Genomic DNA, 25,702 nt, shown 5'->3' on the forward strand with positions numbered 1-25,702 from the left:
TCTAAAAACTGCTATAATTTTTAGTAGTGATGAGCATAAATATTTTGAGGTATCTGCATAATTTATAATGTAATATAAAAATATCTGTGATTTCTATTGGTGACAAAGTCCCAGTTACTTTTAATACTACTGTGCTTTGTTGCCTACATTTGAAATTAAAGAAAATACTAACGTCCAGTTAGAAAAAAAATTCAGTTAGGGTCTAGTAAAAATATAGACATTCCCACCCCCCATCTAAAATTCATGGAACAATGAAAAGAACCCCTGAAGTATATAGACAAGAAGAAGATGGGCAAGTTTCTCCACCTTTTCACGAATACTGTCGGCTCTTTTTTCTCCCTGGACTTGTAAAGAATAGAGTCCACAAAAGTAGAGGACTGACCATGAACGAACAGCTGGGCACCCCTTGAGAAAGTAGTTGAATTGAAGTTGTAGGTTCCTCTTGCTTTGGGATGGAGTATTCTGCTCTTCATCCTTAGGAAAAATTAAGAAGAGAGGAAAATAAAAACCATGAGACAATGCCCTGGGTAGGGGAATCAAAGGCACCTCCAATGGTCTCAAGAGAAGAATTTGGCAAAAACACCAGGGAAGTTTCTCCTGCCCTTTCACTACCCTTTGTGTCCCTTCCTGAGATTTATGAGGTCAGTTCATCTTCCTAAGACCTTTATGGAAGCCTCATTGTATCGCCTCCCGATGAATCTGGAGTAGGTTGGAGTTTCTTAATTCATTTTACCTAAGCCCACCTCATATATCAGATCTAACAGACACTTCCTGTTCTAGTTTGATTTGCCTCTCTTCCAAGGCTTGCTCAGCCAATAAATAGTGAAGGTGGAAATTAAACCTAGTCTTTTCTGATTCCAAATCTTTGGGTTTTACATGGCATTCTGCTTTGCTGCTCTAAACAAAGGCTTTGAGATATCCATGAGTTTTGCATTCTGTGCATTTAGTCAAAGAAAAGATATTAATATAATTTGTATTTTATGTTTCCTTATATTGATTTTATTGTATAGATAAAGCTTATTGCATAAACAAATATTATACTAGGTTCCAGGGGTATAAATTTTATAAACAATTTATGAAGCTTATCGTATAAACAGACATTATACTAGGCTCCAGAGGTATAAATTGTATGCAAAATAATAAAAAAAAGACATGGAAACTTTAATTTAATAGATCTTGGAATCTAGAGATAGAGACAGACTTTAATAAAGAGCCATACAAATAAATATATTATTACAAGTTGCAATCAATGTCCTAAAAGTCACTGCTCAAGTGTTGTATTATGAGAGCTTCTGGAGCAGTCTGGAGGACAGGAAGACTTTCCTGAGGAATCAGCATTTGTAGCGAGACTAAGTAGGAGTTAATAAAATATTGTTACCCTCTAAACTTACTTTATACTAATATATTAACTGTTTTAAGTATTTTTCAAGAATAAAATTTTTCAAAATAAAAGATCTATGACTTGCAGAAAAATAAGAATAAACTAAGTGATGAAAAATAATTTGAGTGTTTTAAAAGTGTCAATAATTCAATCAAAATCATTTTAAGAACTTGTCTTCACATACAGTTTCCATAAAATCAGAGGTTGGGGATTGCTAGGGACTTGGGAGTAGAGTGAATGGGGTATGACTGCTAATGAATACAGGAATTCTTTTGGGGATGACAAATTCTGAAATGAGATAGTGGGGTTGGTTATGTGACTTTGTGTATCTGCTCTTAGAAAAACATGCATTCTATATTTTAAAAAGGTGAATTGTATGGTATGTGAATTATATACCAATCTTGAAAATGAGATAAAAATGAGTGATTAGGTATTAGACATGAACTACAAGATCACTACTATTAGTAGAGTTTGTATATAGTAACATGGAAGAAATCTTCAAGGAATACAGCCATTCCTAAGGCTTTGTCATAAGAACACATCTCTGATGGAGAACACAACTCATCGTGTGCCGGAGGATGAAGAGAATGCCTTCTACATCTGTAATACTTTCAATGATAAAGATAAAATGAGAGAAAGAGAGAGAAAGAGAATGCCTTCCTAGCCAGCAAAATCAAATGACTGTGTCTAGGCAGTCAGTGAGGTGACAGATGTAGAAGCTCATAGCCTACTAAGTTGACTTAGTGGGTCATTAAAATGGTTTACAAGCCACTGGTTACAACATTGAGATGGATTTATTTTCTCCAGTGTGAAACAAGAGTACGGAATTACAACACAAAATTAATTCACATATAATAAAGACTGATTTTTTGCTTTTTATATTTAGGTGAACAGATGAAGCGATATAAAACTCAGAGCACATAAATAAATGTACACATATCAAAATAATGCAGAGGAAAATGAAGAGCAAAATAAAAAAAGTTACTTAGAGTAATGATTTCTACTTAAACTAGTATTTATCACCATTATGATACTATAGCCTTATCGGAGGCTTATGCTCTAAGGCAGATAAACAAAATGAAGTATATACGCTTACATAGGAGACATGAAGAAGAGAATCAAATGTATAGATGAATCGTTAGGTATTTTTTACTAAGATCAAGATTTTGAACAAAGGGAGAAAAAGAAGCAATAGTAATTTTAATCTTAAAGTCAATACTGGCAGTTATGGCTGTCTAGCTGTCTGCATTACAAATTCACATCACAGAGATTAAGGTTATGAAAGTCCTTCTTTAGAAATAAAGAAAAGACCCCATGAGAGATCTAGCTTTCAAACACATTCTACACCAGGATTTATGATGTGTGACGTTCAATCAGGGCATAAGGATTGTACTAGACCTGGGCCAGCACTTTTGTAAGGTACAGCAGTTCTTTCAAACTGAAGGAGTCACAGGCCACATCTAGTAAATTATTGATTTAATATATCATATTGCTCTTTTGTGACCTGTAAGAATTCATCACTTTTAAAAGTACTGAACTTGCTTTCTGAGAAAAAAATTAAACATTATATAATAATTTTCATTATAGGGTATATTTGGTAATAAATTATACATTGCACAAGTGAGCAGACAGATTGAAATTGCAAGTAGCTTGAGGCTATGTTTCATGTATTATAAAATCCCTGAGATTCAAGTAGTACCTCTTCCCTGTAAATGGCCTGGGATCCTTCTGTTTCGCTCAGTGGGAAGACTCCTCCTCCTTCCCCTCCAGCGTCTGCTTTTCCTCCTGCTTCTGACTGTCATCACCCTCATCTTCCTCCTCCACCCCACACACATGATCAAGCCACAGCAGGAAGTATTTTCATTGGCTGGCTAGAAGCCGTAAGACTCAGTTGCAGGCTCATCCTCTGGTTTCCCTGGCAGCACCACATCTTTCTGTTCCATCACTGCTCATAGTTCAGGAGCGGAGGAAGCATATACGGTATAGTTACAGCATGGGCACCTCTTACTTATACACATCAAACAATCAATTTCAGCCAAAAAATTTTTAAAAAGTGGACAGAGAGCCCTAACCGGTTTGGCTCAGTGGATAGAGTGTCGGCCTGTGGACTGAAGGGTCCCGGGTTCGATTGCGGTCAAGGACATGTACCTTGGTTGCGGGCACATCCCCAGTACGGAGTGTGCAGGAGGCAGCTGATCGATGTTTCTCTCTCATCGATGTTTCTAACTCTCTATCCCTCTCCCTTCCTCTGTGTAAAAAATCAATAAAATATATTTTTTTTAAAAAGTGGACAGAGAAAGAGAAAAGAGAAAGAATAACACATAACTAGACTGTGTGGCTGGTTTCACTTGCTCAGTGAGGGAATACTCCAGAGTGAGTAAATGTTAGCATGGATTTGCTACGGTGAAGTGATAGACATTTGGCTGTTTGCTATTTCCTCAGCGGAACTCAGTATCCATGTGGCTCTCATACTGTAAAAATCTTATCTTTGGATACATTTCTAATGTTTAAAGATACATAATCTTTTACATAATAATAGTGATTTTAATCACATAAAGAAAAAATAGGTTTACCAGTATATGGACTTATTAAGAGAGGGTTTGTCTCAATTCTGCCTTGGATTTAGGTGAATTTCTGGGGTTATTTCAACCAAATGAAATGTTTGTTTTATGTGCTGACTATGAACACCATTTTATAGGGGCCTGATCTTGCAAGCATAGTTCATGTAATCATCCAACTGACATTTATGAGGACCTACTATTTATCAAAACTGTTCTAGGAAGAGAAGAGTTGCTAAGACTTGTGTGTTAGAAAAATAACTAGCAGTGGTAAGAACTTTTGGAAATGAGGTGAGCTGGTTATCCACCGGAAGAGTTCTTGTGGAAATTGTTGGGAGTCTGGACTGTGGCAGCTACCTTGGCAGACAGGAGAGAGAGGCTGATAAGCTACAGAGGGTGCAAGCTACAAATCAATGATGTATTGGACCCCAAAAGTCAGGGAGAGAGTATCAAGAATAATGGCATTATTATTATCAAGAATAATGGCACTTTATAATGGGCTAATTTTTGCATTTTAAATCTTTAAAATACTTTGGCTCTATAACCACTTTGTTTCTATATGTATACATAACACATAGTTCCATAGTGCTGCAAAATCATAATTGATTACAGTCGATAATATAAATGCTAGAATTATTGCCAAAGTGATAGCACATTTTATAATCATCAACCTGGCATTTTGAAAAGTGTCCTGGGGAACATTGGTCCTGTGAGATGTTTCACTGAACAATCTCCATGATCAAATAAGTTTGTAAGAAAGAGCATGATATTCCCCAAACTTTACTAAAGTCTCAATGAAGTCCTATAGGAAAGAACCTTGCTTCTTTTATCCGTGTATTTCCCAAACTTAGTTAACTATAGGACCATTTCTTCCCATAATTCATGTGCTCTACAAAAAAATCTATTAAAATCCAGATTTAAGGTAGCTGTCTGGAGAAACAATAGGCCCACATGTGTAAATCAGATAGCAAAAATAAGCGTAGAATTAAAAGCTCTGGCTTCCTTTTATCTTCTACTGATTGTTAAACAGAGCCAGAAAGATAAAGGCTGCCCTTTTCTCTACTAGCCAACAAGATGAAATTAAAACAGGGAGAGAGAATGTGAAAAGCATTTAGGAACCAATATTAGAAGAATTAGTAAAGTTAGCTTGACTTAGTCATTATTTCATTTAGATTTTAATAAATATAAAACAGATTACAATAAAACTGTATCTCAATGCGTAGTTCATTTTCCCTTTTTTATGATATTGATATGCTACATAAAATATTTTCAGTCATTACAGTATTCAGCACAATTGAGTATGAATTAGGCTGTGCTGTAATCACTGACCAGATGAAACATAAAATTACTGCTACCAGTACAAATAATAGAATCTAACATAATATTAGTAAGGATGTGGCTATATGCAGCCTCATATATATTCATCAATGGTTTAAAATGAAAACCTTTATTTTTTATATTTATAAATTCTATTGTCAACATAAGCTAAATGTCCTAATTATGCAAAATAAAATATACAGAACAAATTGAGCTGTCAGTTGCACATTAATGTGAAATGACAGAATATTCATGACTAAGTCACAAAGCTAAACTTCAATCAGAAGCTCTCATTGCTATTCATACTTTCCAAATTTAAAAATAAGAGTTTTGTCACATACATGCTAAGTATTGTAATTTTGGAGCACCTTAAATCAGAAAGGAAGTTTAACATAAAACATACTACTTATCCTTGAATGATTATCTCAGAGTAACATTATCGGTTGAATAACATTATCAGTGCTGAAATAAGAACACACCTGACTAATTTCAAACAATAATGAGTGATGAGAGTGATGCACCTTTGCGTATTATCATCACTGTCAATTTGTTGTTATCCTGGGGAGTTCTAATTTTAGTATCTATAAGTATAACTAGTTATTACCATTTTATGGAAAATAAAAGAAAAAAAGGCAGAATTTATTAGCCACCATCACAATACAACATGCTGTTATGTTGTGTGTGTGTGTGTGTGTGTGTGTGTGTGTGTGTGTGTTTAAATACATTGCTATATTTTAAACTTTGGTCAGGAATCAATCAAAATTTTTCACTTTTTCAAACATTCATGCCTCTTCGCAAGCCACATAACACACCCCATCCAGTTCTCGTCAACAGAAAAGTCAGGCATTACCCCCAATAAATTGCCAACATAAACCCAAACCTTTGCCTCCTTCAGCCCTTTTCTCAGGTACGGAGCATGTCACTTATGCCTCTTAGAACTAGTCACTCCGCTTTTGTTGCTAATCTCATCTTCTCCAAGCCTCCATGTCAGTGCCCCCATTTTCCCTTTGTGAAGACTTCTTCACTGTTAAACAAAACGACATTAACAAAAACTCAGTGAGCTTTGCGTCTGCCCCCAGCTACTCCCTACATTCTCCTTCCCTTTATGGTTAAGATTCTGATTACTTTTGAATTTCTTTATGCACCACTTGTTCTTCATCCAACTACTCTAGCTCCCTCCTCCCTACTCTATTTCAAGGGTTAGCAAATGTTTCCTGTAAAGGGCCAAATGGCATTTGGGGCTTTGCTGGCCACACGTCTGTTACATGTTCTTAGTTTCTGTTTTGTTTATAACTCTTTAAAAATGTTAAAACCTCTCTTGGCTTGGGCTGGATTTGGCTTGCTGCTCTGGTTGAAGCTACTGTATTAATTATGCCAAAAACTTCATATATAGTGTTTGAGGGGAATCCTGCACAAGTTCAAAGCCGATTAAGAGGTAGGCTGAAAGAAATCACCCATCAGTTTTAATATTGATAAAGGTGAGGAGCAGTAACATTGGGCTTCCTGTGCACTTACAGGTGCAATAAGTAAGGCCACCCCCTTACTTACACTGTAGAGCAGTGGTTCTCAACCTTGGCTGCACATTAGAATCACCTGGGAATCTTTTTAAAATATTGATTTCTGGGCCTCATCCTCCGGAAATTCTGTTTCTTTGTTATGGGGTGGGGCCACAACATTAGTAACCTCTGTCTGATCCTACCTGGGCATTCTCCAGACCTCCTTTTTGGCCATCTTTTCTCATTCTACATACTTTCCTGGTGATTTCATTTACTTAAAGAGTATCAGCTATCTTCTTTATGCTTTGTATTCCTAAATCTCTGTTAGTAGCTCAGTCTCTCTCTCTGATGCATTCACATTTCTTGTGAACAACAAAACAACCACCTACGAATTTTCCAGAAACATTGGTTTCAACCTCAACTTTTTTAGGAACATAGCACACTGGGGGCTGAGGTAGCAAAAAGTCTGCCTCTATCACCATCAGCATATCCTCAGATTTAAATGTAAATTATATAAACAGGTAAAGGTTGGTGAGAGAATATTTTCTCTAGATGAGTGAGTAAATGTACAGCCATCCTTGTACCATGTATAGAAATAATTTGGTGACAGCATAATCAGGGTTGATTTTTCAGTAGATTTTCAAAGCCTGGAAGTGAAACAATTTCTCACTTGCATATGTAATTTCTTATCATTATGGAGATGATTATCATTACACTTTTATCATAAAGGAAATCAGGCCCACCATTATTACCTCTAGAGATAGCATCATTACAATATTACTATATTACTTTATTTCTGAGAAGAATAAAATCTTGATGTTTAAAATCTTTTGTGCACAATTTTTTTATTTTTAAAGTACTTGACAATGGGGGATCTTGTTAAAATATGGAGAAACATGATATGCCTTAAAATCTAGAAGCCATATTTTTATATTAAGAAAATGCTTATAATATTGTTACCAGACAGGGGACCTGGCCCTAAGCAGGTCCTCCTAGGGCTGGCAGTAGGGTGTGGGTTCTTGACTTCCTATAGCAGTGATGGCGAACCTTTTGAGCTCGGCGTGTCAGCATTTGAAAAACCCTAACTTAACTCTGGTGCCGTGTCACATATAGAAATTGTTTGATATTTGCAACCATAGTAAAACAAAGACTTATATTTTTGATATTTATTTTATATATTTAAATGCCATTTAATAAAGAAAAATCAACCAAAAAATGAGTTTGCGTGTCAATTCTGACACGCGTGTCATAGGTTCGCCATCACTGACCTATAGGAAAGATTTCACAATAGGAGTCCAGGTGACTGTGCGGGTACATTTATTCAAGCTGGGGACAGTGAAACAAAGTGGGGCTCAGCATAGAAGAAGCAGCAGGAGAGACCTAGGTAGGGCTGCTTTGGTTCACTGGGAAGTGAAAGAAAAGGGGCCCTTGAAGACAGGTTTGGGAGGTTGGCCCAGGACATGCTGCCACTGCCCATTGCTCCCCTGGTTGCAAGTCTCATGGGGCCCCTGAGAGTTGAAGAGATGCGTGCCTGTGAGGGAAGAAGTTGGGGAAGGAAAGGGGGAAGGGAATGGCGTGGGCTGCTCCACAGAGGGAGAGTTCGCTCTGGGTCCTTTGTCTTTTGGGTTTCATCTCTCTCTTGCAGGCAGGAATCTTAAGAGAGGTCTCAGGGGAGAGTTTGAGCAGAATCTTCATCAGTTTTCCAGGCGTGCTCTTTCAGGGTCCTGGTCTCTACTGATTGATCAGTGCCGGGGCAGGGGGTCGTTAGTCATTGCAGCTGGTCCTGGCATTGCCCACCTGGTTTTGCTACTTTGCTGGCTTAGGGCAGAAATACAACTGAGGCCTAGATGTTATCTCAAGGGAGGTGACCTTCTCTATCTGACTGTAAATTGCTCGGCCAGTTGTTCAGTTATCTCTCTGTTTCCTATTTTACTTGTGTTGGCTTATTGGCCTGTCTCAATATGATTTTTAATTTTTTTTCCTAAAAATAATGTGTTTTCATTTTTATTTTCTAGCACCATGTGGAAGTCGTTCAACAGGTTCAGAAGGCACTGTCCTATCACCAAACTATCCAAAAAATTACAGTGTGGGACATAATTGTGTTTATTCTATAGCAGTTCCCAAGGAATTTGGTAAGTAAGATTCATCTCATCATGTAGCATTGCATTACAGACATCTTTATTTTTCACTACATGCTATTCAAAAATGTTAGTTTTTTAATGAAAATATTTACTATTCATAAAGTACTTTACTTTGCAATCCTTTTAGATAGCTTTGTAATAATAAAATTTGAGGTCATTTTATTCAATTTGAATTTACAGTCAAATACACAGGTGAACAACAATATAAAAATGAAAACAGGATTGTTTTTAATTTTTAAAAATAAGTACATCCAGTAACTTTGCAAGTGCCTTCATACTTGAATGATATAAAATGGGAAATTACCAGAGCATAAAGCAGTCTGATCTGCAAAATATGCAGTCAAATATAGAAGTATTATAATAATGACAAAAGTACATAAATAAACAATCATATAAGTTTTACACTTTATTGACACATTCCCAGAAAGAAATAATTTTGTTTTTGAGCACTTCGTTCCTGGGACAGCAACGAATAAAAAAAGACAGCAAAGGACATTTCAGCTCATCTTGTCAACCTGGCAATCTGTTCCACATTGAGAAGACTGTGTCCTTTGCTGCCTTTGTGTCTCCCTGATCACAAGTCTTAGAGCCATTTACCTGGCTTCTAAAGGTTTTGGTTCTGAGATCCAGCTGGGTCTAACCCAGGTTATGCTCTGTTTATGGGTGGATGGGCAAAGGAAATTTAGTGAGCAGTGAAATGTGAGAAAGAGGCTGACAGTTCAGACTTCTAGAATTTAGATTTGCAGCATCGTGTTATATGGTAAAGGATTTGCTATAGCTGTAATGGCTGTGTGGGGTCTGGGTGACTATTTGAGCAGAAGGACATGGATACTGTCATATCAAGGTTTTTGGATCATATCTGGATGTTTCTGCTAATATATAAAATAAGCTGATGCTTCCAGTCCAATTTCTTATAACCAGATAGAACCTATATATCCTCCTTTTCTCTCTTCTGAAACAAGTCCAAGGTTCTTAACTTACGTGAGAGAGCATTGTCATCAGAAATGAAGTACTAACCCTTTTATTTCAACCTTGAACTAGAGTGATGATGCCGGCATTAGCAAGGTGTCTATTTCTGTACTCTACAAAACATTTCTTCTTCAGAGCATTTTGATCATTTGAGTCAGACTTGACCTCTTTGTGAAGAGGACAATAGTTTAGAAAGAGAAACATCATCTACTTAATTGTGTTTATTTTTTGCCTTTTGAGCCCAAGACAGTTCTTTCTTTGCTAGAAGAGTTATAGTGTCCAGCTGCCAAAATTGTTATGAAGAAATGGTTGCGGACATGATCGCAGCAGTGAAGATCCCAGAGACTTCATGGCTATATGAGTCCTCTTGAGAAGCCATTGATTTGTTTTATTATATTCTGTTCTTGGGATGCCCTGTGGCCACAGGAATGAAAAAGAGGATAAATAGTTATTTTCTTGCTTGACACATAGATATGCTGATCACCTAGTGATGTTTTACAGTAGCCTACGTATGTTTAAAAAGAGAAAAAATAGTGATTAAGATAAAATTATATTAACAGATTTCTAGAGAATGGAATCTTGATTTTAACAGGCTTAATGTAAGGTAAATTTAATTTTTAATGTAAAAATTGTGCAACCAATAGTCGGTGGTTTTTAACACTAATTTTTTAAACAAAATTGGATTATTTGTGGATAAAATCAAATATACTTTGACTTATTAGTAAAGGAACTAAATTTAATTTTATAAATGTGTCATCATTCTTTATTTCAAAGTACATGTAAAGTTAAAGAGACTAGGATTCTAATTTAAGCTATCACATCCTAGCTTTCTGTCTTTGGAAAATCATATAATCTCTTTGAGACCCAGTTTCTTTATTTGCAAAATGAGGATCATTATGTCTGCAGAGCAGAGTTGTTGTGAGGAATAAATGAGATTGTATATACAGAGTATGTTTCACATAATTCGTGCTCAATACCATTAGGTTTCAGAATGCCAGTTTTGGAGTAAGATTTCTGCATCCAGGCCCATCCCAATTAGCTTTTTTTCATTGGACAAGTCACATCATCAGCCTGGGTCTTACTTTTAAAATCTATGAATGAGAGATGGCAAATGTCTACCTCATAGGGTTATTTGATAATTAAGTAATATAATTTATATAAGTGATTGGCATAATAACACATAGCAAGTCATAGTCACATGTGTGCACCTACACACACATTTTTCTTTATGTTCACATTCATAGACTCCTCCCCTCCAAAAAGATGAAATAAAATGGATTGCCAGATTGGACTAGAGTCTTAAGAGTAGTGTGGCTAAAAATAAAACATTTATATTGTGTGATTAAAGCACAAAAACGAATATCTTGTGTTTCACGTCTCCAATAGATCACCAGTTACCTAATGATTCCTTAAAATTTGGGAGCAGACCAGCAGAATTAAATAAATACTGATCATTGACTACTTCCTATCTTTACCTCTGCCTACTTACTGTGAGATGATCAAGCAATAGTCACTGGGTTTGTACAAATAAAATTCCTGGTTGCTTCTGCTTCCTCTCATCCTCACTCGGCCATAATTTCATTCTGTTGCCACATTAGGCTTTATTTTATGACTTTTAAAATATAATTTGATAATATATCACTTCTTACTATTTTCTCTTTTCTTGTCATTTATCCCAAATTGCAACCATGTCTTCTTTTATATCTTTTATATACTGAATATATATATACACTCTTAGAATTTTACTCTGTAAATTTATTTAACATAATATCTGTCAAATACACTCAGTTTATTCATTGGGATTGCCTTTTTTACATGGATTAAGGTTCAAAGTTGTTCTATAAGAAGAAAATCACATATAGTCATTACCCTTGAAATACCTTAAATATCCCATTAAGATCATCTACATGATTTTGCACAAGCCATATTGTCTCTGAGTAATTTTAACAGGACATTTTACCTCCAATGTCAGAACAGGTAACAGTTTCTTCAGATAAAACCAGACGAGCTATTTTGGTTTCTTACACAGGTCAGATTATTTCCATTATTTTTACCTGGTGTAGAAATGAATTCATATAAGTTAAATGTGCATGTATGTGACTCTGCTTTACTGTTTGATTGAGTGAATACTATTTGATCTATCAGTCAATTCCTATCTTTCGGTTTATCTCAATAAATGAATTGTCAATTATAATGCCTTCATAAGCATCATTGGATTTCATTTGAATTTCAGATATTAGTTTCACTTGAGGAATATTCATTCTGCTGGACTCCAAGTGTGTAATATACTTAGAAAAATAATAATTCTAGGTCAGTTGGATAGCATTTATTAGAATTTCACTTTATTCTATACAATTACATTATTTCAATTGGATTTGTAGATTAAAAACACCCTACTTTATTAACAAAATATGTTTTAATGTTTCTTCATCTTTCAAATTTCAATAACAGTTGCTTTCCCTTATGGTTTGGTTGCTTAATCGTCGTGCATTATTTGAAGTGCCAAACACATTGAGGACAGATTTTATTTTATTTTTAGTTTGGTTTACATAAGGTGCTTTAGAATGTAAGAGAACTGTTGATATTTTTAGAGTTGAAATATTTTTATTAATATGCACTTACACCTAGAGTGTAGCAGCCAAAATCAAATTGCAGGGAGGGGGGAATTAGTAAAATCAGTGAATAAACATTGTGAATTTCTATTTTAACAAACCCAGCTGGGGAAAAAAGGCTAGGATGGCAGCCAAAGTAGGATATAAATCAGAGGCTAGCATTTGTTTTTGTCTGTTTTCTTCTGGAATAGAAGATAATGGAGCTTTTATTTTAGATAAAGACACAGTGCAGAGGTCAAAATTGAATGGACTAATTGGTAAAGCAAGATACATGAAGCAATTGAAGGAGGAGGGATTTAAAATATAGAAGCTCTTTAAAACTGTAATTCAGAAGAAATTATTCATATTTAGTAACATAATACCTGAATTAGTTTCACATGGACTGTTACCTTTTGAAATTATCATCGCTTCCCATTCTCCCATCCCTGTCTCCCCTTAATCACCCTCTCCTTACATTCTAGGGATTATCTATAAAAGCGTATGCATTTGTGTTCTGTGGCTATCATAACAGAATTTCATAAAGTTGGTGGCTTAACATAACAGTTATGTACTTTCTCACAGTTCTGGAGGCTAAACCTCTGAATCAAGGCATCAGTCTGTTCCTGTGCCCTCTGCAGGCCCTAGGGAAGAACTTTCCTCGCCTTTTCCTAGCTTCTATGGACCCCGAGGAATCTGTGACATTGGGTGGTTTATAGATGCATCACTCCAATATCTGCCTTTGTCTTCACAAGACCTTTCTTCCTGTTTGTGTGTCTCCTCTGTTACTGTCTGTATCTCTGACCCTCTCTTCCAGTAACACCAGTTTTTGAATTTAGGGCCCACCTTTACCCAGTATCATCTCATTTTGATGTTTAATTACATCTTCAAAGACATTGCATCCAAATACAATAAAATTCTGAGCTTTTGGGTAGATTATAATTGGAGTGGAGGGACACAATTCAACCCACTACAGAGAATAAACTGCATTGCCACAGTACAAGAGCTCAGTATTATGTATTGTGGGTGCCTTGATCACTGTCAATTACAACTAGAATGCTGAAGAGTAGATGGAGTATCTTGGTGAGGCCTTGTATTGTGGCTTTAGTACGCAAAATGCCATATGTGTGGCACTGATTTATATTTTAGGTATCTCTGTGGCAATATTCCCAGAAACTTTTACCCCCAAAGGGCAACCTTGGGTTAGGAATTGTTGTTGCTTTCATTGCTGGATCACATGGTCAGACAACTGACAGTGGCCCCAGGGTCTATATTTAGCTGGAGCTACTTGCTGACCTCATTACTGACCAGGGCATAAAGTATAAAGATGACAGCTCCGAGTCTGGGCAATTGTATTTATCATTGAGTGTTTTATCAGGAATAGCTTGGTTAAGGTATTAATAGCAGCAGCACCCTGGCCAGCATGGCTAAGTGGTTAGAGCCTCAGACTGTGTGTACTGGAGGGTCTCAGGTTCAATTCCTGGTCAAGGGCATGTACCTCAATTCACAGCCCCAGTCAGAACCAGTATGGGAGGCAACCCATCCATATGTCTCTCTCACTTCGATGTTTCTCTCCCCTCCTCCTCTCCTTTCCACTCTCTAAGAAAATGAATGGGAAAAATATCCTCAGGTGAGGATTAACAAAAATTAAAAAAAAAAAAAACAGCAGCTTACCAGGGAGTTCATTTATGTGTGATGATGGTGGCCATACTGTCTGTAAGGTATGCAGATTTCCTTTGCTGTTTACTCAGTTGATCCCAAGGAGATACTCAAATTGCTAACAGGTCCAGAAGAGGAATGCTGGTCTGTAAAACCATAGCATCTACAAGGAAGGCCATATCCTCATCCAAGTGGGATATGCCAGAGGACCTAGGTTTGGCTCTAATATGTGAGTATTATTTTTTATTTTAGCAAGGAGGCCTTAGTGGCCATAGCTGATTTGCAGAGGATTATTTTCATGACTCAAGACATAATGGACAGCTGGACTCAGGGCCTTTGTGCACCTATGAGTTTCCAGGAGATACAGTATGCAGAATTGCTGCTGTCATGGCTTATCATAAGGGGCTTAAGAAGGAGCTTTTTGCATTAGAAGTCTATGGACAGGAGTCTGTAGGAGGTAGTGCCTATTGTATTATTATTAGGAAAGATTCTAAAGACTTTTTGTAGGAGGCTCCATTCAAGGTGACCAGTTTAATAGAAACCAGCAGAAACGGGCTTAAGTAAAAGTATAAATGAGGACTATGTTGCCCTCAAAATCTAAGAATTCCTAAAAGATTTTGATCTGGGTTTAACATTGTGGTGCCATGAGGGTCAATAGTACTTTCTTAATGGTGTCATAGATGGAGTTGCTTTTGACTGATCAAATAATTACTAGAGATGTAACTAGGGCCTTCTGTTATGGGTGAGGAAACAGAACCTGCCCCTCTTTGTGAGCTCTTCTGTATTTGTGTGCCTTGAATGATCATGGCAAATGAATCTCCTTGAAAGAAGATGTCATCAGTGTGATGTCATTACCCATACTGCTTGAGAAAGTTGGGTGCAATCCATGATCTCGCCTACAAAGACAGAGTGTGATGGCTGGACTGTTGAAAACCTCATTGGCAGCCAGGACCATGAAGTTCAAAGCAAAAAGTGTTGTATTCCATCAAAGGTGAAGGAAAACTATGGCTGAGAGGCTTTGAAAATAGGCATAAAACAGAACATATGAGTCAAATCAATAATAGTGAAATGTTTACCAGCTGATGATTGGATGGAGTCAGTACATTCAATAATAGTGATTATGGGGCCTTTAATGGGTGAAACCAAGAATTAAGGTTGCAGTAATTTACTATGAGGTACCATTGATTCTTTCCAGGTTTCAGAAGAGGCAAATTGGGCCGTTAAATGGAGAAATAGTGGAATAAATGCCCTTCTCTAAATAATTCTGTTATTTAAATTTTTAAGTCTCTTTTTAATATATATTGAAACACATTAACTACTTTGGCTGTGGGAAAAGACCCAGGGAATCTGTTTGTCAAGCCTATTTATTATAAGTGCCAAAGACATGATTTAATTTATTACATTTTTTGGTCAATGTTTTCATGACCACTATGGGATATTTAGTCAGGGCAATAATTCTGATGACTAAAATGGAGCATACTTCCTTGTTTACTGTTTATATTTCACAATCCCTTTATACTATAGGATATGCCCTTGTTTAAATTTGGTGGGATCCCCAGAAATAACTCTAATTCCATCCTCTGTATTAAGACCATGAAGGTTTGCAGTTCAGTTGTTATTAAAATTAATTTAAAATCTGCCTTGTAGAGATTCAAGAGCCAATTAGAGATGTTTTATATTTTTATTGGATAAATTCTTTTTTTGTTTTGTTTTATTGTTTAAAGTATTACAAAGAGTATTACATATGTCTCCTTTTCTTTTTCCCCCCTTGACATTCCCCCAGCCTCCCCTACCCCCCAGTGTCTTGTGTCCATTGGTTATGCTTATATGCATGCATACAAGTCCTTCCCTTGATCTCTTACCCTCCCCCCACCCCGCCCAATTTCTTATAGTAAATTTTTGTTTTCTCATTAGCTGCAATTGTGGACCTCTCTTTCAATTTTCTCTTTTCTTTTATATATTTTATTAGTTACTGGACATACTTTGAAGGAAGGATAATCTCTTTACCCCGCTCATTTTTCTAAGTTTTCTCCTCTAGTGAGTGTCAAATCTCTAACATCAGGGTTAGGTATTTTTTATAGCAATTGATGCTTTATAAAGTTTAAGGATATGGAATTTAAGTAGGGTTTGTATTACCTCCTTACTTGTGCATTGTGAGTACCATAAGTATTTTCCTCAATAAGCCCAAAGGTTAAGATCTTTATTGCAAAGAAGGCTGAACAGCAGTAAAAGCATTTTTAGAGGGTCTTAGTGAGACATTGGCTTTAAGGAGTGTAGACTTCAGCATGCCACATGTTAACTGCTCTTCCACACAATTGGCCTCCCAGTGGACCCATATATTGCACATGGTATCAGCTATTTTTTTCCTGAGCATTCTATAGAAGGAAAGCCAATGCCTGGTTGAAACTCACCAGCAACAGTCACAAAATTAGAGTCTTAATCTCAGAACCTAGAATTACTCACAGCTTATGCTGGAATCAGCATATACAATTCAAACTGAGACACACCAATAGATCCAGGCTAAGGCACACAATCCTGAGTCACTTTAAGAAGGCCCCTAACTCTCTCTTCTAAATGCCATTTATCAACACTTCTGATGTAGGTTGATTACATCTATGATAAAGATTTGGTAGAAGTCAGCAAATGCAGCCCAAAGCAGCACAGCACAAAGTACAAGATTTCTAGCAGGTACCAGAGCCAGTTACTAAGACAAAGCAAGAGGAAAGAGACCCTCAGTCGTGGTGGTCATCACCTGTACACCCTCCTCACTGCATCAGTTGTTGTGGTTACCCGACAGTCAGTGTAGATTTAGACACTGATGTCACCACACAAACACCAAGGGAGTAGGAAAATTTTTATTCCTCATATAAACGAGGCTTTCTGGGGAGAGCAGAGTAGGCCCTCAAACAAGTCCAAAACGTCACAAGAGAGCAGGGAAAGGAGATTGGCTGTGGAGTTTTATTGTGGTTATGGAGTTGTAGAGGTTTTTTTTTATGTTCAAGTCAGTGCTTGCATGGTTTGAACCTCTCACTGATGCCAAAGGAGGCAGGACCCAGTCTTCCTAATCAACTTGCCCACATGTGGGGCAGAATGGGGAGAACAATGGTGGGACTTGAAAACCATCAACAAACATCAAAAGATGTTTTAGACTTTTTAATACAAGCTATAATTTATAAAGCTGTAATTTAGAAATTATATAAAAAAATATAATATTCTTTCCACTTCATACAAAATTATTTGTTTTCCACCTCCAAGTAAGTGACTCTAATATGCTCTAGAATGTGATCAGTTGAATTTTCAAAATAACTGTCAAATGACTTATTAGGTCATTATGGTAAATGTATATTTGCCTTTATTGTATAATGCATATCAAGGTTGATGTTTCACCTTTCTCTCATTTTATTAATTCACTTTTAAGAAAATATATGCTTAAAATTCTAAGGAGATTATTGGAAACATAGTGCAAGAATATTAGGCTAGACATTTTACAGTTTGCTTAAACAGCGGTTATATTTCATTGTATCAGTGTTTTTCCAATTCTTATTTGCTTTTACTTTTTGTTTTCTTTTACAAGATGATAAGTTCAGTGGCTGCCTCATCAGACTATTTATTGCCAATTTACTGGCATCAGAGTGCTGAAGATTATTTTGAAATAAGGTTCAAAGTAATAAAGCCAGTGATGGTAACAATAATAAACTGATTAAAGAGAAGATTGGGTAGTTATTGTGGAATAGTGAAAAATAAGTTGAACTAGGATCCAAAGGTCTGAATTATAGTTCTTTATCTTCCTCTAATTGATAGTATGACCTTGAGCAAATTATTTAAGCTTTCTGAGTCTCATTTTTTATTTATTTATAAGAATAAATATTTGATTCAGTGGTCTCTAAGGATCTGCCCATTTAAAAAAATGTGAAATCTATTTTTAAATTTAAAGAGTATTCTGCTCACAGCTAAGGAAGTAAATTATAGGAAAGTACTAACAACTTTTTCTGAAATTCAAGAGTCTGCTCATAGAATTACATGGATTTATATAATTTCAATTATATATATAAAGGTGACTATAAATTTAACATAAATTCTGAATCTTTTATGTTCCTTCCAAAGTAAGATAAACAATATAACAATGATATGCCACATTTATTTTTATTATCTTTCTCTTTTATTTCTTTTCTGTTTTGTTTGTTTTTATTGCATCAGAATATCCTCATTGGTTATCTTTACTTTTGTTAACTCTTTCCTCATCAATGTTCCATAAATACTTTTAAAGGCATTTTTTTTTATCTTTTACTCACTACAAAAGTTAGATTAGTTTTTACTCTATTCCCATGTATTTAAGTACCAAATAATTCCTTAGATTAATTCAAATATTCATATCCAAGGAGAAAATATTACCTACAATTTCACTGTAAAATGGGTGGTCTTCCTTTAAGAATACGATATGGGAGAGCATTTGAAATAATGAAAAGGAAAAAATGCATATGTATGCATAACATTTTCTGAAAAAAAATTTTATGGAGAAATTATTAAATATAGCATTTTTTAGTGTTTCATTATTCTGTCATGCAGAATCACATTTGTAATATTTCATAGTATGACAGATTAATGGTAAATGATAAATGATTCATAAAAGCACACAGCATGCCACAGGCAGAGTCTTTTATAAACATGGAATGCTCATCATTTTTGACACTCTCCCACTGATATTTCAGGATGGTATAATGATCTCTGATTGTTCAACACTGCAATCCAGTGCTGACTACAATTAAAATACAGATGTTTATATTTTTCTGTTTGTGTGACATATGATATAATTTGTCTGCTTTGGGACTAACAAAAAAGAATTTTGAAATAATTCATTTGTTTGAAAACTCAATGAATTGTATTTCAAATAAGTTAAAGAATGAAGTGTTTATTATCTAGTTGATATACAAACACATGGTACATATCACACACTATAGAAGTGTTGTTTTAGTCCCAGAATTAAGAGGGTTTTAACTACATTCTCTTACATTTTATACAGACTGTTAATATTTTAACCTAACTGCTTTTGCTGAGAATGGGAAACTCTAAAACAGATAGGTAACTAGAATACTTTCCAAATTCACTAAGGATATGTTTTCTACTAAAATATCAAACTAAATACCATAGTTTCACTAGTTCTATTGCTTCTGTTAGCAACATTTTATATAATACTAGAGGCCTGGTGTACAGACGCATGCACTGGTGGGGTCCCTCGGCCTGGGGGATCTGGCTGAAACTGGTCTCTGCATCTGGGGTGCAGGTAAAGCAGATTCCGGGCCAACAGTGCCCCAACAGCAACCTAACCCATGGCTGATTCCGTGAGGAATCAGGCTTCCTCCTCTACTGGTTGAAGTGTCTGCCCTCTGGTGATCATTTCATGTCATAGCTACCAGGCAAACGGTCAAACAATCGGATGGTTGCTTAGGCTTATGGTGTAATATTTATTTTATTGGTACAGGGGTTGCCAATTCAAATTTAAAGCTTTGACTTAATGGCAGATGACATAAATGAGACTAGGATGTGGGCCTAGTAGTAAGAAATGGTGGTACCATGGGGAACTAAAGATTCATGCCCTCTTTATCCAAACAAAACTCATCTGTGGAATGAATCTGACATCAGTCTAGTATGTTTTGGTGTTTAGTTGAAAGATTTGGAATCTCAATGACTTCCTTTTTCTTATCCCTGTGCTCTTTTCTATCATCTCTAAATTTATAGGCATATAGTTCTATTACTTTTAACCTCATGGTGGGTAGAAATCTATATTATGTAGCCTGTAAGTTGTACTTTTTCACTAATTGGGTCAATTATTTATTCAGACAGTATGTCTGAATAAAAAGTCAGCCGGAAGCTAGAAGCTGAGTACACAGGTAATATAAACAATGGTTCCTGCTCTTTGAGAGATCATAGAAAAGGAATTAGGTAGTTGAGAGTTTATTTTAAAAGAATGTGGGAAATGCTATAATAGATGTTTGTGAGGCCACTAAGGAAAAACAGGCGGAATACCTAAGGCAGCCTAGTGGCAGGCTTGAGAGATTGGCGTCACGGTGTCAGAAATATTTACCTGAAGGGATTGTGTGTGACCTGAGTCTTAGAGAATGAACAGTTATAAGCTACTTGAACAATATTGTAGCCAGAGAGAACAACACAGGAAAAGGCATAGACATATGGTAAATGGTGTCTGAAAGGAACTACAGTACATATTTTTCCTCTCTGGTTGAAGAGCAAAGCACTATTCAGAAACAAATATACTTGAAATTGGAAAAGCAGATTATGGAAGGCTTCATATGCCACATTTAGATCAATTAAAAAATGCTTATTGAGGTCCCACTCTGTTTCACAGAGACATTTTCTAGGCTGAGGATATCTGTTGCCCAATGAAACAGAAATGTTTAATTGGTCTCAGTAGCATACACTCTATTTAAGTCGGCAGGCAATCTAGAAATAATATTCACCTGTTTCAAACTGGCACAGACATTTTACTTGTTAGAATTTTGAAATATTTCAATGTCGTTGGTAGTCCTGAATGATTCCTCATTTTCCTGACTAGATAGCCCTTCCTCTCAGCAACTAAAAAATAATAATACATAAATACCTAGCCTAGCATTAATTCTGACTGGTCTGGGCCCATGCCATATTGACTATATATTTTGAGAGTCACCCTGTAAATATAATTGAATATGCTCACCTCAAACATACACACACACACACACTATGACCGCAAATTCTGCTCAGGGGAACGAAGAGTGAGAAAAAAACAAAGGATGCTATAAGAAAAAATTACAAAAAGATCAAAATTAGATTAGGTGGGGGTATGGGGCAGAGATCAACCAAAGGACTTGTATGCATGCATATAAGCATAACCAATGGACACAGACACCAAGGAGTTGAGGGCATGAACGGGAGTGGGGTAGGGGAGCAATGGGGGGATAAGGACATATATGTAATACCTTAATCAATAAAGAAAAAATTAGATTAGGGAAATTCGTGGAGATTGCAATACTATTTAAACCAAAGGATAAGAGGAGGTTGAAATGGATCATGTATGCTGTAGAAACTAATGAAACTATTTATGAGAATAACACAGCCTGTAGGTATTTTAGGTATATCATTGGTGGTATTTTAGGTATATCATTGGTGGCAGGGAGATAGTGGCTTCCTGAGAGTCACAGGTAAGAGTCAGTGAGGGCATCAACTTAGGCAGTAGGAGAAGAGAGGAAAAACTCATTGTTTGTAGGGAATATTAGAGATGAAGAAAACATTTATAGTTAGTATTCTAAAGTGATTCATTATATCGAAAGAGAAAATGATGGGAGCAGGCATCAGAGTACAAAGGGCCAAGTGATATCACAGAGGCAGTGAGAACTGGAGCCAAAGCCATTCCTGGTGCCTGGACTTGAGCCAAATCCAGAATCCAGTCATAAGCTTTCCAGTTCAGAAATCTGGTGTTGTCCATCTTTAGGAGGTTGGTTCACATTGATTACCACTTAAAAACCCAGAAGATACTGATACATAAATCGCACTATCAATTACCTAATTTATTGTGAGAGAATATCCAGCAACCTTATTTGTCCTTGCTATTTGCCCAAAACCCTCCATATTGGTGAGTAAGTCTACTCCTTGGACAAATGAATATAATTATTTATCAAATTATAGAATAGAATTTTATTGAATGTAGAGGGTATGAGAAAGGAAGATTGATTTACTTATGGGAAATGTATCTCAAACTGATATATCTGGAAGAAGTATTCCTGCCTACACTAGGGAAAGGCATTTCTGTCATTAGAATTCACTGCACCAACCTTTCCTAAAGTATCAGAAGGGAACAGTTACATACGGGTAAGAGGGCCAGGGGCAGAAAACCTGAAAAAAAGTTTGTAAATACTTGGTTTAAAATGTTTGAAAGTGTTTTTGGTTTGTTTCCTCTTAGCCTTCTCAAAACATTTAATACGTCAATGTACATAATTTATCTGTGTGTATTTGTGAGTGTGTGTGTACATACATTTTCATATATTTGGCTGGGGCCCTTTTCTGTAAGTTGCAGCCCAATGGCAATATCGCATTAATGTGTAAGTTTTTTGTGATCAGAAATGTTATTTTATTATTGAATTCCAAGAACTTAACAATCCTTCACAGTTTATAAAAACTCAATTTATGTTTTAAGTATGTGACTGATTGGAGTAACAAATGAATCAAGTAACCTTTTATCCTGGGTGGGAATGGCATGCTTTTCTTCTTTTTTTTTTCCTAGATCTTATCTATCATACATAGTAGCAAAAAGATTAGTGTACTCATGTTTCCATCAACCAGATGTTTGCTTCATTGGTAACTCCTTTATATTATTTATAAAATTAGGCTACACTTAATTTCTTAAGGAAATTCTTATAATTGATTATTTTAGTAGACATCTCCAACTATGTTGTTATTGATTCTAAATTATTTTATTGATCTACCTTGACTACCAATTAAAATTTTAAAACAGGTGTTATAATAAGCCTGGCACACAAAAATTCTAATTTTTTAAATTATAGGAATAATATTTGGGAATTTGAAGATGAAACTTTTTTAATGTATTTTTTTTATTATTTCAGAGATGAAGGGAGAGGGAGAGAGAGATAGAAACATCAATGATGAGAGAGAATCATTGATTGGCTGCCTCCTGCACACCCCGTATTGGGGATCAAGCCCGCAGCCCAGGAATATGCCCTTTACCAGAATTGAACCACCAAGGACTTAATCCACAGGCCAATGCTCTACCCACTGAGCCAAATAGGCCAGGGGGAAGATGAATCTTTAAAGTGACAAAACTCTTTTTTTTATTGGCAGTGACGTTGTCAGTCTTTGGATTGTTTGGACACAGTGACCCTGTATATTTTTATTGAGAATTTCTAGTCTAAATGAAATTCTAAGAGGAAGCAATGCTAATTAGAACCCTGAAGCATGTTCTCTGAACCATATGTCCTGCTGAAATATTTTAATTAATTCTTTTGAGAAATATTCTATGACACTCTTAAAATATATGAAATGATACAGTTCTCACATCACAAATCTAACTGTTCAAAAAATGTAAGCTCCAGTCTTATCCAGTTTGAGCTACAAGCTTAAAGTTTAGGAAATGCCAAGCCAGAGCAAATATGGGGAGTTATGAGCAGGGCGGATGTAAGGAGGAATTCTGGGAGGTTATGATGTATCATTTAGTCCTGTGGTCCCCAATGAGGCATTATTTATTTCTGATCGACGTGCCAGTACAGCATTTGCTGCTCCATCCTCTTTATTGTGGCTACAAGGTGCCTCTTTCACCCAATTTCTCCCAGATACAGCTGGATGCCCACCTGTGTGGGACTAAGCCAAGGACTGATGCTCACCTGAATTTCTTCTAAGAACTGAGGCTCAAGTAGCTACTTATACTATTCAAAGGTGCCTCCCGGGTTTTGGCATGGAGAAAACTGTGTGCAGTAACACACCTAAGAGATTGTCACTTGTGACCAATTTGCCTGCTTGCCTGCAGATTCTCTTCTTCCCCTTTTAGTGTAGATAAATTTCTACCCATGATGATGGTGGTGAAATACAGCAGAGGAATAACTGCATCTGACTAGCCAGACATGTTTCCCTTTTTTTTTCTCATTTTGATGCATAGACCTTATCTTTGAACTCAAAAAGTGCAAATTTGACTGTTACTTTTATTCTGTTACTAGAGGCCCGGTTGCATGAAAATTTGTGCACTTGGAGGGGGGTCCCTCAGCCCATCCTTCCCTTCTCATAGTCCGAGAGCCCTCAGGGGATGTCCTACTGACAGCTTAGTAGTGGGCCTAAGCTGCAGCCTGGCTTCCCTCTGCGGGAGGCCACCAGGCTGATCAGGGGAAGGCACCACCCCCATCACCCCGAGGCTGCTGCTGCTGCCACTGACACTGCCAGCTGCCACAGCTGCCGACCCTCGGCCCTCGAAGCCGCCAAGGTGTTTTCATCAACATGGACTCCAGTCCCTTCACCACAAAAAAATGACAACTTTCTTTAGGCATTTTCAAGATGTCTCTTTCATAGGATATTTTCTTCCTTCCTTCCTTCCTTCCTTCCTTCCTTCCTTCCTTCCTTCCTTCCTTCCTTCCTTCCTTCCTTCCTTCCTTCCCTTCCTTCCTTTCTTTCTTTTTCTTTCTTTCTTTCTCTTCCCTGAGGATATTTTCTTATTGATTTTTAGAGAGCATGGAAGAGAGAGGGAAAGACAAAGAGAAACATCAATGTGTGAGGGACACATTGATTGGTTGCCTCCTGCATGCGCCCTGACCTGGACCTGTGGCATAGCAGCTGTGGAGGCTGCTAATCAGGCCTGCCTCTCTCTCCGGCCCTCACAGCAGCAACGGCAGCTGCTGATCAGGCCCTCCCCCGGCGCAGGCGCACAGAGGCCTCCGCCGCAGCCCTGCCCCTGGGCCAGCTATGGCAGAGGCCTGCAGACTTCTGCATGCCTTAAGACCTCCGGCACAGGCGTGTGGAGGCTGTGGCCCCGCCCCCAATGCTGCAATTCCCTACCCACCTGTGCCTGCTGCACGCACAGCCTGCCGATTGGTCATTACTGTGATGGCATCCAGGGCAATTTGCATATTCCTCTATTATTAGTATAGATGTCAAGCATCTCCTAAGGTATGGTAGGACTAGAATTAGAATCCTATACAGGAAGAAGAAGGGAGCAAGATGCAAGATTCTGTAAATGGAGGGAGGAAATATTAATGAATATCAAATATCACAATGTATTTTCTTGGATTAATATAAACCAATTTTATAATAGATTCATGAATGAGGCTTAGTTTTGTATGTAATTTTTCAGTAACATATCTTTGTATTTATAATTGAATAATAGATTAGTATTTGTGTGTTTTTTAACTTTAATAGTTTTTTTTATTTTTTTTGCATAATGTTTTAAGTTTACTTTCCTATTTAATGAGGGGTTGTGTCTAGCCATTTTCATTTCAACCTAAAGCACAGCCCCTTCTGTAAGAGGACATATATTATAGTTAATATGAGTTGGGTTCTAGTCTTGTTTTCTCTCTGTCTTACCACTCTTATGACCTCAGGCAAATCATTTATCCTCTTTAAAGTGATCCCATATAAAATAGGGATAATTTATCTGTACCACCCTAATCCATAAGATCTTTGTGAGCATAAAAAAAATAAATGTGTATACATGTATGCTCATATTATAAATTGTAGGACTCCAGGAAAAGGTTGGTTATAGTATTTTTCAATATTTTTTCTCATTTGTTAATTTTAAGAAATAACATTTTAGAATTATATTTTAGATATATTTTGAGTATTGAACAAGTGCTTGGTTCCGTTTATTTTCTCCAGATAATAGACTCTCCTCCACCCCAGGAAGTACATGCATATTTCATTAATAGTTCTTCAGAGAACCATTTATCTCTACTCAGTGCTTTCTGCACTTGAAAAAGAAACTGTACTAGAATCCTTTAGTTAATAAAATCTGAGCTCTTTAAGCTGCTATGCTGATAACTAAGTTTCATTTATCCAGTGCTTGTCTTCCACATCAATTTGCTAGAGCATGAGTGTGGTGGTGGTGGTGGTG

General features: G+C 36.6%; 1 protein-coding gene across 1 annotated transcript in view; it reads left to right on the top strand.

Moving 5' to 3' along the window:
• The window catches only part of CSMD3 (CUB and Sushi multiple domains 3), an 888,294-nt gene that overhangs the window by 666,210 nt on the left and 196,382 nt on the right, over window positions 1-25,702 (top strand). The window contains exon 32 of the mRNA XM_005869050.2: window positions 8,768-8,884. Within this exon, the coding sequence (XP_005869112.1) occupies window positions 8,768-8,884 (117 nt within the window). The remainder of the gene's footprint in view (window positions 1-8,767; window positions 8,885-25,702) is intronic.

The sequence above is a fragment of the Myotis brandtii genome, unplaced genomic scaffold, assembly GCF_000412655.1.
Source record: "Myotis brandtii unplaced genomic scaffold, ASM41265v1 scaffold285, whole genome shotgun sequence".
NCBI classification, from domain to species: domain Eukaryota; kingdom Metazoa; phylum Chordata; class Mammalia; order Chiroptera; family Vespertilionidae; genus Myotis; species Myotis brandtii.